The sequence below is a fragment of the Perca fluviatilis genome, chromosome 11, assembly GCF_010015445.1.
Source record: "Perca fluviatilis chromosome 11, GENO_Pfluv_1.0, whole genome shotgun sequence".
In the NCBI taxonomy this organism is placed as follows: domain Eukaryota; kingdom Metazoa; phylum Chordata; class Actinopteri; order Perciformes; family Percidae; genus Perca; species Perca fluviatilis.
Window position 1 is genome coordinate 32,292,458 of NC_053122.1, and position 16,380 is coordinate 32,308,837.

Below are 16,380 nucleotides of genomic sequence, written 5' to 3' on the forward strand. Positions count from 1 at the left end.
TATTGAACTGTTTCACTGTTTTTTTAAGTTCAATAATTGCAACATCTTTTCAAAAGTCAATGTAATCGTGTTAGATAATCGTGATTTCAATTTTGACCAAAATAATCGCGATTATGATAATTTTTTCCATAATCTAGCAGCCCTACATTATGTTGGATGAGTGTTTGTGCTAAAACCCTTCAGCTGTTTACCTCTGACTGTGCTGCTGCGTGGCTCTGTGTGTGTGCTCCCGCGTTCATTACACCGTCCTCCGTGTTGTTTGTGTAACGGACATTACTATTATGATCTCCAGAGGCTCTGCTTAATGCAAAAAGGTCCTCAAAACTTCTGAAATAAATGCTATTACTGTAATGCTAAATGCCATTTGCGTGTTATGACAAAACGCTTTGACATTTTCACATAAATACGTGTCCCATTTGCTGCTCTCTGTCTCTGATTGGCGTAATGCAATTGTGATTCAGCTTTTATCTATTCCATAAGAGCTTTTACATCAGATTTATATTGTAAACAAGTCAGACATCAGCAAAGGACAGGAAAACATATAATAAATAAAGAAGATGATGAATGGATGTAGAATTGTTTTCAAATGTTTTCTCTGCCTTTTCCCTATTCCTGTATGTTTTTTGTGTGTTCCTTATACTGAAATCAACATGACATGCAGCTTTAGAAATTACAATTTAAAGTGTTATTTTACCAAAATTACTAAAAACTATATTTCCTCTCTTACCTATAGTGGTATCTGTCTGTCCATTAATTAGTTTGAGGTTTGCACTATCCGTCTCTGAGATTTCTGCTTCAACCGCAGTAGCCTACAATAGAACATTTTATTAGTGCAACTCATAGCATTATTTATATTACATTATTTAGCTGATGCTTTTATCCAAAGCGACATACAATGTCTATATATGTCAGAGGTCATACGCCTCTGGAGCAACTAAGGGTTAAGTGTCTTGCTCATTGGCTGATGTATTACAGTGGGAATCAAACCCACATCTCCAACATCATAGGCATGTGTCATATCCACTGCGACACATCCCACTGTTCACCCTGAGGCCATTTTTACAATTCCTTGTCCATCTGGTTTTATTTTCTAAAAAAGTTTGTAAAACATCAACCCTGTTGTCTATAGTCAATCAATGTACATCATTTTTGTCAGGAAAAACTGGGCTATTAGAATATTTGTGCTGTAGTGAGGTCATTTGAATGTAAAAAAAGGTTGTATGAAGACAATGTATTAAAGACAAATAAATAAATAAAATGGAAAATGAATATCACACACAGAGCAATAAAAGCTAAGTCAATCTGCTGTCTAAATCAGTTCCCATGTGTCTTGGGTTTCAAACTGTGAAGAAATAAACATAATGAACATTATAACTCATATAAATGACAAACTATTTACATTTCTTCAAAAAAGGCCCAAATGTATCCCAAATATCTAAACAGTGACGCCATTCTTCTCTGTAGAACAGTAATAGACCGGAGTTATCTCTCTTTTTCACTTTACTCTTTGTTCTCGCTCGGATTCCCTGGAGTGAACTCTCTTTTCCACTACATAGTCTTTGTGTGACGGACCTTCCTTCCCATTGGTTGAAAAATGTCAACACACTCTCGCAAAGCATCATGGGAGATTTATACTAGACGGTAGCACAGAGCTAGCGGCAGAAATGACCCAAAACGTGATAAATTATGGACATCAAGTGGATAAATCTTGGATGTAAGAGTTTGGATTTATTGCTGAACAACTCCGAAAAGAGGCACAAGTTCCAGGCTGGATAGAAAACCTTCTGTAAAGGCTAGAAAGACACCAAAGAGACCCCCGTGATGGCTAACTCCTTAGTTTTTAGCAGGAAAAGTCGGTAAGCAGCTATATTAAACCGTTATCAAATTATCTAAATATTAATCAGAGGTGCCGTTTGTCGTCGTGGACGATGCCGTAGGGCTCTGAGGGTAGACAATTTAAAGGCAACATATCTTTCCAGAAAATGTGTCATGTAAATAATCCACGGAAGACACTCAACAGTTTCCACAGGGACTACTTTTTATCGGCAACTGTTCACAGTGTTTTCAGTGGATTATTAATTTTTTATTAACTACTCCTTTAACTCTATTTCTTACGTGATTTTTACTTGTCCAACCTGAACTTTCTTGGCAGGAATTAAAGACTTGGGACAACTAAAAATGGCAATAAAACTATGATCCCACAGATTCTTCGTAACAGAAAACATCATAAGTGAGAAAGTTCCAGTTCTAAAATGTGAACCTGGAGCTTTTTTTCCCCTGTGAGTTTAACTTTTAGTCTAGTTTTCGAGACGAGCAGATGGAAATAAAGAGTTTTTCTTCCAGTGTTTCATTATTACTCCCTGAGACGTGTCACTCAGTGTTACTAAATAAAGGTGATGTTATCCTTAGATAATCTGTTAAGGCAGTGCAGATGACTCATGGCAGTAATAGCAGCGTGTAATGAGCCTCTTTCTTCATGCCAGCAATAATCTCTAAAACAGTAAGTCATGTTTTCCAGGTGGCACCACTATTTTTTTTTAATTACATTCCCGAAGTTCATTTTCTAAACTCGTCAAGCTTTTTTGACCTGCAAATAAACATGTATGACTCACAGTGGAACTGAAACAGAAACTCCAACAAGCGCATGATTCACAAAGTGAGTGTTCTGCTTAACTGTAACTCGTGTGTGTGTGTGTGTGTGTGTGTCTCCTGCAGCCTGGCCTAGGTACCGTGTGCTGCGGGCTCTGGACATCGGCCAGTACAACTTGGAGATCTCCAACGCGGAGCTGTCTGATGACTCTCTGTACGAGTGTCAGGCCACAGAGGCTGCCCTGCGCTCCAGGAGGGCCAAACTCAACGTACTCAGTAAGTGAAAATACTGCTGCCATTGTTTGGATAAATGTTTTCTTTTAACCACCACAGTTTGAGCAAAATACCTTTTCATTCCAAGGAGAGCGGAAATGATTATCAAATCAAAGAAAGAGAGAGAGAAAGAGCTTCACATTTAGAGGCACCCTTAGTTTAGTTTAGTCTATATCTATGACGTTCCACTACCAGGATTGTTCAGCTGCCTCTGGAAGTTCCGCCGGATATGCCTCTTTTCGGCCGGATGTCCGTTACCTTCCTCTTTCTTTGTGTTGGCATTCTAAACTCCGGTGGATTTTATTCATTAGTACGATTGCCATACTGTTTAATTCAAAAACATCCAAAAGATAGCGGACCAGCTTTTATTTTGAAAAGTTGAAGCTCGCTCCGCGGACAGCACCAAGCCGGGATGGCATGAGACTGGAGGTCTCCAGGTTGCAGCCATACCCGACTCAAATATCCTTTCGGTCCCAGTGGTTATTTGTGAAATTGTGCCAACGACAGCCTTTTCAAGGCATTTGAGAAGGAAGGAGTGGTAGCATGCAAGCTCCCAAATTGACACTCATCTGAGAAATGGAGTTTTGGATAATGTTCAGCTGGCAGCTTTACCTATGCTAAAATATACAATGACTGAGGAAGCCTAGTGACGAGTCCATAGCAACCAGTGTTGAATTTGTTATTACCCAGTGTGCTTTGCTGAATGGTCTCAATGTTTTATTGTTTTATTTCATGTGAATACTAGTTTAGTATTTGAAGTAATACAGTAATGCAGGAAGTGTGCATTTAGTTTCCACGCTTATTATGTTTCCACAACAATAAGTGAGTAAATCTACTGAAATGGCCACCACACCATAACAGAGGATGCATCAGATGAGAATGCAGAGGTTAAGTCATGTATGTCATGGCTGTAAAAAAAACAATGGCCATCTGTACAACTTTGCCAAGCGCAAACCAGTACAGAAGTCATCAATAAATTGTTGGGGAGGGTCATCCTTTTTTACCATATCATTTTGGAGGGTCATCTAAAATGTATTTCTGGTGAAGGGAGGGTCAGGTCTAATTTGACTAAAGATCCCAAAATTCTTCCGGTGCCTCCTAAAATAAATAACCAACAGTCCCTTATCTATGTGTTTCAATCAGCTTCCAGAATCCATGAGTTTCTTTGGTGTGGGAGACAGAAACTGCCAATATAACAACAGAAAGCTCGGGCTCACAGATGTTGGTAAAGATGGAGAAAGTAAGGAAAAACACCATAAACAGCCGGTGTTACGTGGCTCTTGAGCAGGGCAGTTACTGTATCCAGTGGTGAAATGTAACTAAGTACATTTACTCAAGTACTGTACTTAAGTACAAATTTTAGATAATTCTACTAAACTACCCAACAATATAACGGCCTGCAATCCAGATAAAATAATTAGCAGATTAAACAGTTGTGTCAAGTGTTTAATTAGTTTTCTGCTTTTAATACTTTGAAAACAATTTCCTGATGATACTTACGTACTTTTACTTAAGTAAAGGATCTGAATACTTCTTCCACCACTGTTATCAGAGTAGTTACTAATGTTAGCCATAGCCTTAAATTTAGCAGGAAGTTGTTCTTAATTGTGCAACGGAAAAAAAATGTGAAAGAAAAACAAGAGGAGAGATTTAGAAATCACACACTCCCAGCAAAGAGGTTAAAGGTCAAATAGTTCAAACCTGCTGAGGAAAATGCTGTACAGCAGATTTGGATATCACAACAACACGGTGTAAACTTTGTCCTAATTCTCCAAAGAGCGGAGCAGTTTAACATTACATTTTGTTGTTGTATGTTGAAAACCACATGCTGTTGTATGTTGAAAACCACATGCTGTTGTATGTTGAAAACCACATGCTGTTGTATGTTGAAACTGTGTGCTGTATATGTGAACTTTAAAGGAACACAGCCTTGCTTGTTTTAGGTTTATCAAACTTTAGGTTAATCAGAATCTTCCTATCAACTGAACCAGCCAGAGTCAACTTTTTCTCAATGGTTATCTCCCACATCACATACTGTCTGATAACTTGGTCTAACACACTCTACTGCAATGGAAGCACTGGTATCATTATACTGTACAAACCAGGACTTAAAATATTAGATTACAACCCTTCAGATTTCATTATTGCCATATCTTGAAAAAGTACAAACTGCTCACATGGGGAAACATCATTGAGTTTAAAAATATCTGTCAAAGATGCCAACACTGATCCATCTGATATTCCTTTTATATTATTCATTTGTCTGTTGTATATGTTTGTTAAACTATAATGTAATGTGCTTGTATTTCTTGCACATAAAACAAGAATGTGCTTTTATCAGATATATATGGGTTCTTATTTTAATGTTGTTTTTGTTTTTTTACCTTAGGGTGCCTAAGTAACAATAGATGAATAAATAAAAACTAGCTTTTCAGCTAACTTGGGTGCATTTAAACAAAAAAAAATTCTAAAGAATGTTGATTAATTTAAACTTTTTTAAACTAAAGAATTAAATATTTTAAGTATGATGGTAATGCTTCCTGAGGAAATCCAATGTGTTAAGTTGACGCTCTTCTATTTTAAATCAACCAAGCTGGACAGTATTTTGTGTATATTCCGTACATGTACAGGTTGGCCTGTATATGCATGAGTGCACACTTGCATTAATGTGTCCTTTTTTTAAAGCTTGGGTTTGTGTCTTTTCCTCCAGTCCCCCCTGAGGACCCGGTGGTGGATGGATCCCCGGAGCTCCTGCTGATGGCCGGGACGCCATTCAACCTGACCTGTGTGACCCGTGGGGCCAAGCCTGCAGCACACATCCAGTGGACCAAGGATGGAGTCCCTGTGGAGGGGGCCTACCAGTCAACGGTGACTCACACACCCATGCATACATGCAGATAATAGCAAGTACACGTGTCTGGGTCATGCAACATAAAACCACATAAACCCATGAAGAGTTTATTACACCATATTGAACGTTTTTTCCGGGATTGTTCAGTGCCTGTAGATCTGTCCAATCAGAGTTTTCTGTTGCACAACTAAAACAACTTTTGAACGTACACACGTTCCAGCAAAACAATTCCTTCCCGAGGCTATTTTGCAGATGCACCGATGCTTCTGCACGATTGTGATTGGTTTAAAGAAATGCCAATAAACCAGAGCACGTTTTTCTCCCATCCCGGAATGCTGTGTGGACTAGCCAGACCCTCCTTCGCAACGCCGTGGAGGACTGGCAATGTGAGACTAATTACACCAAAATAAGGTCTGCATAATCTCACAAGCCTACTAGGGGCTTCAAAAGAGTTTGTAACACAAATTCTAGTCAGACTTGAAAAAAATTATATCAACAAATTGTGATCTGATGTGAAATTTTCCAACGCACCTGTATCTAAGAAGTGTTGTGCACATTTTTTCTTCGTAAAGAACACAAATTGTAGTACCTATAGTCTGCTCCTCAATAACAGCCGCTCTCAGTCTGCTTGTTTGTTTGTTTAGATGCTATTTGCCGTGGGCAAAAAAAATTACAGTGTGTATACCTCAGGCCGCACATCACCCCTGGAGTCCTGCATTAGGGAAATTCAGTGCAAAGTCAGCACGAGACTCTTGGTTCCTGGTTGACATAATGATAACATCTCGGCAGATGGGGACCGTATTTATTATGGAATGCTTTGGAATGCGCATAGATTGCAGATTCGGACCTGCTAACCAGCGGGCAGCAGCATTGTGTGCCTTGAAACCTTGGAGGAGACGATTACTGCAGAATGTATTTTCCATAAAGGCAAATCAAAGGGGAACAAACATCGCTAAAATGCATCACCAGTATCTATTTGCCATTCCACACTAATTAACACACTCACTGGGAGAAAGCCATGACTGCTCTGTCGTTTGATGAAAGGCACAACAGCCAAACAAAATGAAATTAAAACACAAAGTGCTGTCATTGCTACGTCATACTATCACATTTAGTGAAACAAAACTGCATTTTTGGACCAAGATGAGTCACACAAAACTGATAATTGAGAGAACTTGGCAACCCCAAATTCCCCCTCCCTGGCTCAGCTACACGATGATGCCACAGTCGACATGGTTCATCTGGTTTGACATACACGCTCATGTGTTAAAGTAAAAGTGCAACTCTCTTTTAAGGCCAAAATATGAGGTTTATGTGATAAACAACAGCATGACATGAGAGTGTCACACCTCTCCTTTATACTTCATTTATCATTTCAGGATATTTTTTTTGCCTGAAATGTGCTAGTTCAGATATCCACACTCAGTCAGAACAAACTGTTACTCACTCAATATTCATGATTTTCAAAATGGTTTGAGCACATTGACAATATGGAAGAATCATAGTAATCGTGCCTTTGGTTTCTCTCCATTTAAGCAGATTAAAAGTTGAATAAAAGGCAATGAGGTTTGGAATAATACTTGTGTGGTTACTTGTACTTTTATTGGGTCGTAGACTTGATTCCCACTTGGGCCACATCCTGTAGTTAAATAGATGTACTTGTAGTATTTCAGTGAACTTTATAATCAAAAAGTAACTAACATACTGATTCTAAATCTCAAATGTATTTAAATAGATTTTATCTTAATTGCATCTTCATCAGACCAAGGTTGACCTGATTTAATTGATCCAGGGTTTTTCAATATAGCCTCGACTTACCTTTCATTTCAATCAGGAAATACTTCATTTAGAGTGAAAAAATCAGAAATACTTTAATAATCCCAGGGGGAAATTATTTTCGTTACTTTAATAATCCCAGGGGATTTGGCGACCATACCCCAAGTTCTTCCTGAAATGACAACTGAGAGCAGCAGAGAGGAGAACAGATTTAATGTTTGACAGAAAGGATATGATTGGCTAAGAGAGATCAAGAAAGATCTGATTGGACTACTGGAGTAAACGTCCACAGAGTAGAAGTTGGAGAGGAGAGAGAGAGAGAGAGAGAGAGAGAGAGAGAGAGAGAGAGAGAGAGGCTGAGAGAAATGAATGAATTAATGAGTAAAGGGAGTCTTCCTGATTTTGCTAAGCTTCATGTGTGTATAATTACACTCCCTCTTTGTATTCCCATCGCCAACCACAAGAAACAAGAAGCACATGTGGATACAGAGCACACACATCCTAGATATCATTCGCTTTCCACACTTTATAATCGTAACAAAACTTGGAACATGCTCAGATCCAAGACTAATTAACCCACGTGCACAGCCACGCACGCACGCACGCACGAACACACACAAACACGGCAGGAACTGTGCTGAATGACACTTATAATCACTGGTATATTCTGCACTCTTTTTTCCCACATCCACACTCTTCACACTCCCAAATACTATAATATGAAATTATGCCCACACACACACACACACACACACACACACACACACACACACACACACACACACACACACACACACACACACACACACACACACACACACACATATGCACACAGAAGCAGCAGCGAACACTGTTTTTACATCTCTTGCTGCCTGTACTATGCCCCCCACACATGCTCATACATATTACATGTTGCTCTCATGTTACCGTGTTACTGACCACACCTGTACACTACAACGAAGGCTGTACTTACTTTCTTGACAGAATTTGTAGCTGCATTGCAAAGCACCTCACCTCCAGAATCCAACAACACTGAATTGTATTGTTCTTATTGCACAGAACAAGATGTATTGCTTATGTTTTATGGCTGCATCCAAGAATGATTTTCATTATTGATTTATCTATCAAGTCTTTTCAGATGAATAAAGAAATCCTTTTCTGTAATCTATAAAATGTCAAACTGAACAATGCCCGATGCAAATTAACAAAGCCTAAAGATTGATTTATACTTCTGCATTAAATTTCTGCCATGGCTACATACGTAAGTATGTGGAGACACAAACCTGCGCCGGACCCTACGCCGTAGCCTGAAAAATTTAACTATATGTCGCGGCGACGTACTTTGCTCGGCCGTGGCTTGGTAGCGTTGCATTTCCCCACCCCGACTCATTTCCTGGTTGTCCTTCTCCATAAACAACATGAAATCAAGGAGAGGGTTAACTTTTCCTGCTACAGATTTCCCACCGTGGTCAGAAAGAACAGGGGAGTCACTTTGTTTCTCCCACCATGACTCTAGAGTCGCTACTCGCTCCGAAGCTAATCGCCGTCACTCACACGTGCCGGCTGGACACGCACACCAGCGCACAAGTATAAACTTCAGGCCACTTACATAGGCTACGGCGAAAGCTCTGCATGGAGTAGCTTAAATCAAGCCTAAGATCTCTTCTTCAAATTGCTTCTTCTCTGATCAGTTAACCAACACCCAAATATGTCTTTACCGTAATAGAAAATGATATAAAAGTGAGCAGAAATCAGTTAAATATTGTGGCACTACTGTGTTTCTTTTCTTTTTCATTTAAGTATTTCGCTGCGAGGTCAAGTGTCCTTGTAAAACTGAATTGCTTGCAGTAATTTAAAGAACCTTTTGCAGACAGTTATTTTCCTGCACCCACATGAAATGTCTGGCTTATAATAAAGTCCTAGCATAGATTTCTGTAACAATGTATCATTTAAACAGTTTGTCCTTTGCACTTTTTTAGTTTCCAACTTCTTATTTCTTTCCTGCACCTTGTCTAAAATGTTTTATTTCTACCTCCAGATTGATGTTTCTATTCCCATATTATGCCATATATTTATCTCTCTTGGCTCCATTAGTAACCTTGCTATGTCTCTCTCCTTTCTTCTCCCCTTCTTCTCTCTGATTTCTCCCATGATATTTCCCAATCCATCCTTTTTTTTGTCCTTTTCGTCCTTCCCCATCCACCGTGCTCTTCTTTGATCTGTTTTTGTCTGCTCCCCTCTCTAAATTCCACCCACACCATCCTCTCTCTATTTCTTTGCCGAACAGGAAGTGCTACCAGACAGGAAGAGGGTGACGACCAGGAGCTACTTGCACATCATACCGGTCGACAAAGACAGCAGCTCGAATTTCACCTGTGTGGCCAGCAACCCGGCGGTGCCGATGGGCAAACGAGCCACTGTTACCCTCAACGTGCACCGTATGTTGCCCTTTTTCTCTGTCAGAGTGTAAAGGCCCTGACACACCAAGGCAACCGTTAATGCAACGGTTAACTGTTAATATTAATGGACAAAGCATCTGGTTCAGCGAAGTGCTGCAAATGCAGAAGTGCCTTAAACCTGCATTCTATCTTAATTCCAGCATGGGGCGACACGTGCGGTTGCAAAAGGAGGTCGGTTTCTGTAGAAGTCTATGAGGAGGTGACCCACTTCTCACTTGACTTATTACCTCAGTAAACATTTTCATAATTAGTTTATGGTCTCAATCGCTATTTTTAAGTCTTCTGCAATACAGAATGATGTTCATTTTTTGAATTATGGTCTCGTCTATTTTAAAATCGACGATAAAACGGGGTGTTTTAGGGCGTGGCTATGATGTGATTGACAATTTGCGGCATGTCTTATATGTAATATAACTATTGGATAAAGATATATTTAAAACCTAGCGAAGCTAAATCTTACCTCAACTTATGTAGGCTAGCTTTCAGCAGCAGTTGCATCCAGATTGCCAGTGAAAGTGTGTAACGTAACGTAAAGGAGCGTTGCCAACTCTCAGCTAACGTCACAGTCAGAGACCGCCCAACAGTCTATGGCTCCTCCCTCACGTCTAAAATCGTCACACCAGCATCCAAGATGGCTGCGCCTGTAACGGCAAACTCGACGACTCATAGCAGATCTCCACAAACCAATGGGTGACGTCACACATGCTCTGTCCGTTGATATTTACAGTCAATGTGATCCGTAAACCCAGTTTGTGTGGTGTGCCCAACCCGTTCCCACTCCCAACTCGTAAAATACTGATGCTTGGTCAGTGGCAGTGGATCAGCTGAACAGCCAATCTATCTGATTGGCCTGACTGTGGTGCCTGAAAACTGTAGTGAGGAAAGCAAACAAACGACTGTGAGAGATCGCACACAGAAGGCTATTATCATGTCATTTGAACAATCCAATACACATAAGAGCTGTCAAAACTGGCCAAACATGATGTTCAAATGTTCATTCTAAAAAACACATACATTTGCACGATTGGACTATCTATTTTTGCACATTATGTCCATAAGATGGCAAACGTTCAACGAGAAACTAATGTTCTACCGTCAAATTTAATATAACTGGGCTGTTTTTGTGCACACTATACTATAATTGGAATTAGCTGCACCACTGGAATGTAATCGTTATCGAAAAACTAAACAGTGCCGTGTTGATGAATTTACAGCCCCTGTTTTTCACCATTCTCTAACTTGGGCTAGTTCCAGGTTTGATTCAGCTGTTTGCATTGATTTGGCACCATCTTTGGAGCCAGTAAGCTAATTTTCCCCTGAAGCAGTTGAGCAAGTTGATTTTCTTCAACATCTGGAAATCCTGATACTTTTTGTGTTTTAAGGGATTTCAGTCGTGTCCCTGAAGAAATAAGGAATGATTGCTCACAAGGAAACGGTAGTTAGACTTTTCCATCCCAGTGTAGTTAGTCATTACTGTGAGAATAACTGCAGTAACAGTAGATGTTGTGTTCGTACAGAGGGCTGTAGAAAAGTAGGGTTTTAAAATAACATAGTATAATTGTACATAGAAATGTACAATTTGTGTGACTTATTTGTGTAGGAAATCAGTCCTCTTACTTAACAGTCATTGAGTTTAACTTTAGTTTTACATTGACTATGTACCTCTCTCTGTGTGTAGACCCTCCTACAGTGACCCTGTCCATTGAGCCTCGCTCCGTCCTGGAGGGCGAGAGAGTCACCTTTACCTGCCAGGCAACTGGCAACCCTCCCATCATCGGCTTCAGGTCTGAATTACACTTCATCAGAATTTAACTTTAAATTGAAACCCAGTTGACTTTGAAGAGCCCCTATTATGCTTTTTGGAATCTTTTTGTGAATGTAATAGTACAAAATAGAGCTGGGCAATATATCGATATTATATCGATATCGTGATATGACATTAGATATCGTCTTAGATTTTGGATATCGTCACATCGTAAGTGTTGTCTTTTTCTGGTTTTACAGGCTGCGTTACAGTAAAGGGATGCAATTTTTTTAACTTGCCAGACTGTTCTAGCTGTTCTATTATTTGCCTTTACCCACTTAGTCATTATATTGACATTATTGATGATTATCAAAAATCCTGTTGTGTAAATATTTTGTGAAAGCACCAACAGTCAACCCTAAAATATCACTGCGATATTGATATAGAAGTATTAGGTCAAAAATATTGTGATATTGGATTTTCTCCATATCGCCCAGCCCTAGTACAAAAACACATTTTACTCCAAATGGAGCTTTCTCTCCCACAGACAGCACTTTTTCACAACTTCCTGAAATGCCTTGCCCACATTCCTGTTTGAAATTCATCAATTAGTGATAATGAGCGTTTCAGGCAGAGGAGCAATGGGCAGTATGAGAAACTTAATATGTTCTTTGAACATCAAAGCATATAAACCTATTCTAGTAGACCTTAAGAATACAAATGTGATGCTGAAAAGGAGTATTATGAGGACTCTTTAATATAAGAAAAATCAGTACGTTTCAAAATTTCATAAAAACAAAATGTTACCACTCCCTTTGATATCATTGTTGCAACTCTATGTCTAGTTCAGGATGTGATGGACTTTTTGTTGGTGCTCAATGTTTTTTAGGGACAGTGTTTCATTTGATTCCTGCAGTCCAGCATCAGGAGCCAGAGTGCAATTTTGTTAAATGCCAATAAATTTCTCTTTCATCTATTCCGATCTGCTTGTAACCAGCATCTGGAGGCGATCCTGAATTGTAATTTCTGCTTGCAGAAACAGAATTGGAGAAAATATTGAACGGTCAAACAATTAAACACAGACTTTAATCTTAAGTGACAGCACCGAAGCACTGAAATTGCTAAACGCTGGACTTAAACGGTGGTTTTAATCGGAGGTTTGAGACTCCAGCTGAGGTCCCAGTGTGGGAGCACTGCCAGGCACTAGGCCTATTGAGTGTGTATTAAAATGTCATCTAATGTGCAATATGGTTATATGGGTTTGAGCTATATATCTGGATAACAGAAAGGATAAGAAATATAGCTGTCCCTCAGGTGTTGACATCAAGGCTTTTTAAATATTAATTTAATAGCTTTAATTGATTATATAAAAAAAACCATTGTGTAATAGTGGAAATCTAAAATTTGGATCACCACCAAACAATTATAAAAAGCCATTATGCTTCTGAGATCTCCTGCTGACAAGCTGACATAATAATGATTTGTAAAGCTTGGAAACTGCTGAAATGGTGACGTGTTTCTATGCCAGGTGGGCCAAAGGGGGCGTGCTGCTGGAGGGGGCCAGGGAAAGTGTGTTCGTCACCACGGCAGATCACTCCTTCTTCACCGAGCCCGTGTCCTGTCTGGTTTTCAACGTCGTGGGAAGCACCAACGTCAGCATCCTGGTGGACGTGCACTGTGAGTAGAGTGCAAACCAGAGATAGATGGCTGACTCCAGTTTGAGACTCGGACTTGAGTCGCACTTAAGTCGCACACACAGTGACTTCAGACTTGACTTGAGACTCGTCCTCAAAAGACTTCAGATTCAACTCGGACTCGAGATTGGGGACATGTAAACAATATTTAAGAAACGTCTGATTCCTTCTTATTCCCATCCCTGCGTAAACTATAATCTACCTACGTAACATGTCATCTTTAACGTTTCTGCTGCGATCAGCCACATGTGAGAGAGGACAAATGTGCCATTCATAAGAAGCTTTGGCTCTAAAAACTTCAGACAACAAGGCCCAAACAAAAGAAGCACTGAATGCAAAATATGTGGACTCTAGCTACAAGACTTGAGACTTGACTTAGACTCTGTGGTGCAAACCCTCCTGAGCTGAGTGGGACTCTGCTAAGAAACTATATTTTCCACGCTGCATTTATTTTGTTCTGTGGAGGAAGGTCTGGCAATGCGAGACTAGTAGGGCTACAACTAACGATTCTTTTCATTGTTGAACAGTTATTTTCTTGATAAATCAATTAGTTGTTTGGTCTATAAAATGTCAGAAAATGGTGAAAAATGTCGATCATTGTTTCCCATAGCCCGAGATGACGTTCTCAAATGTCTTGTTTTGTCCACAACTCAAAGATATTCAGTTTACTGTCACAGAGGAGTGAAGACACTAGAAAATATTCACATTTAAGAAGCAGGAATCAGAGAATTTGTACCTTTTTTGTCATAAACAATGACTCAAACCGATTATCAAAATAGAAGAAAAAGTATGCCCATTAAACAATACAGAATTGAAATATAAAAATAATCAAATAGGAAAATGTATTAACTTACTTTAATATTTAATTACTTTATTATAAGAGGTTATATTCTCTTGCCAGCAACATGAACAGATTCACCAAGAAGAAGTTCAATTCAATTTTATTTTATTGTATTTAGAGTATCAAATCATAACAAGAGTTATCTCAGGACAGTTTACACATAGAGTAGGTCTAGACCACACTCTATAATTTACAAAGACAAAGACAATTTCCCCCCAAGAGCAAGATTTTGTGCGAGAGCGAGCAGAAACCTCAGACAAACCCTGACTCTTGGTGGGCGGCCATCTGACGCGACCGATGCAAATCTAATAACTTCTTCAAAAAGTTGGGGGGCAAATTTGGGGCAAAATATATTTTTCTTTTATATACTTCAGGTATTCTCTTTTTTTTTTTTTACCATTTGGTGATCACCAAGTCTGTATTTCATTAACATGTATTTACGCACAGGGGTTTTAATTCTCTTCCTCTCTTACTTTCAGTTGGCCCGATACTGATAGTGGAGCCCAGGCCAGTTACTGTAGATGTGGACTCTGATGTCACTCTGAACTGCAAGTGGTCTGGAAACCCCCCGCTCACCCTCACCTGGACCAAGAAGGGCTCCAACATGGTGAGAACAAACCATTAGACCTTCCCCTAACCTTTGAGCTTGAACCCTTACTTTTTATATTACTGGCTGATTTAAGTTTTTATTCAACTAAAATGCCAAACATTTAAATGTATGCAGGAAGAATGAGAATGCCAGAGCACCACATATAGTATGGGTGTAAATCCTACTGCTAGTACCACAGCCAAATCCTCCAGAAAAGCCCAATATCAGCCTCCATGTACAGTATAGGGCTGCACAATAAGAGGAAAATATGCAATATTCAATAACGATATTACCTCTGATACATAAACAGATATTAAAGTGTACTCAGTTCTGCTGGTTTCAGTATTCGGCCAAAATACAACAAACTGCTTGTTGAATTTAGAACAAAATCCTTTCTAACTTCCTTTTATTGAACAAATTGAACATTTAATTGAAAATAAAAAGCAGTACTAAAAAAGAGAGACTTTCTACTGATATTCTTTTTTCAACTTACACAAAAAATGTGTCTTTCGCGATGTGTGGCAGCCTTTCGCCGTGTGTTTATCGCGCCAGTTGATATTGCGATGCCGATAAAAAAAAAAACGATATAATGTGCAGCCCTACTACAGTATATTAATGTCTCGACTTCATAAATGTTTGCTCAGTTGTAAAGCACACAATAAGAAGGGAGACTCCTTCTTCATATCTTGAATCTTTAATTCATTCACAAGTTATGAAAAAGCTCCAGGAAAGAACGAATGGAGCCTGCTGAGTAAATCAGCATGTTTTATGAATTAAATATAGATCTCCCTCTCTCTTTTAACATCTCTTCTCCCCCGCCTGTCTAGATCTACTCTCCACCGTGCAATGCTACTATCACGCTTCTCATGTATACTTGTACTTGTGTTTGTGTGTCCAGGTGCTCAGCAACAACAACCAGCTGTATCTGAAGTCCGTGAGCCAGGCCGATGCAGGCCAGTATGTCTGCAAGGCCATTGTGCCGCGGATTGGCGTGGGAGAGACTGAGGTCACACTCACTGTCAACGGTCTGTTACTATCTAATTACTATGGAAGAGGTTTAGGACCAGATGTGAAAACATGTATTTGAGTTCTGAAAATTTTCTCTCAGAATTCTGACTTTATTCTCAGAATCCTGAGGGTTTTTTTTCTTTTCAGAAATCATACTTTATTCTAAGAATTATGACTTTAACTCAATACATTTTTACACATGTGGCCCACGCCTTTTCCGTAAATTACAGTGGTGATATTAGAAAAAAATTATAAAAATGTATAGTTCATCCTAGGTTTGGGCAATATATCAATATTATATCAACATCGATATATGAGGCTAGATAACGTCTTATATTTTGATTATATTATTGATTATATATATGACACAAGTGTTGTCTTTTCCTGGTTTTACAGGCTGCATTACAGTAAAGTGATGTCATTATCTGAACATACCAGACTGTTCAAGCTGTTCCTTTGTTTGCCTTTACCCACTTAGTCATTGTATCTACATTATTGGTGAATAGTTGTCACAACTCTCATTGTGTTAAATTTTTTTTTGTCAAACCTACAATAT

The 16,380-nt window shown here is 39.2% G+C and overlaps 1 protein-coding gene across 2 annotated transcripts in view; it reads left to right on the forward strand.

Annotated features, from left to right (window-relative positions):
• The window catches only part of kirrel1b (kirre like nephrin family adhesion molecule 1b), a 93,440-nt gene that overhangs the window by 60,250 nt on the left and 16,810 nt on the right, over positions 1-16,380 (forward strand). For both annotated transcript variants that reach the window (XM_039816142.1, XM_039816143.1), the window contains exons 3-9: positions 2,716-2,865; positions 5,573-5,730; positions 9,777-9,927; positions 11,627-11,732; positions 13,221-13,369; positions 14,707-14,834; positions 15,715-15,841. In XM_039816142.1, the coding sequence (XP_039672076.1) occupies positions 2,716-2,865; positions 5,573-5,730; positions 9,777-9,927; positions 11,627-11,732; positions 13,221-13,369; positions 14,707-14,834; positions 15,715-15,841 (969 nt within the window). The remainder of the gene's footprint in view (positions 1-2,715; positions 2,866-5,572; positions 5,731-9,776; positions 9,928-11,626; positions 11,733-13,220; positions 13,370-14,706; positions 14,835-15,714; positions 15,842-16,380) is intronic.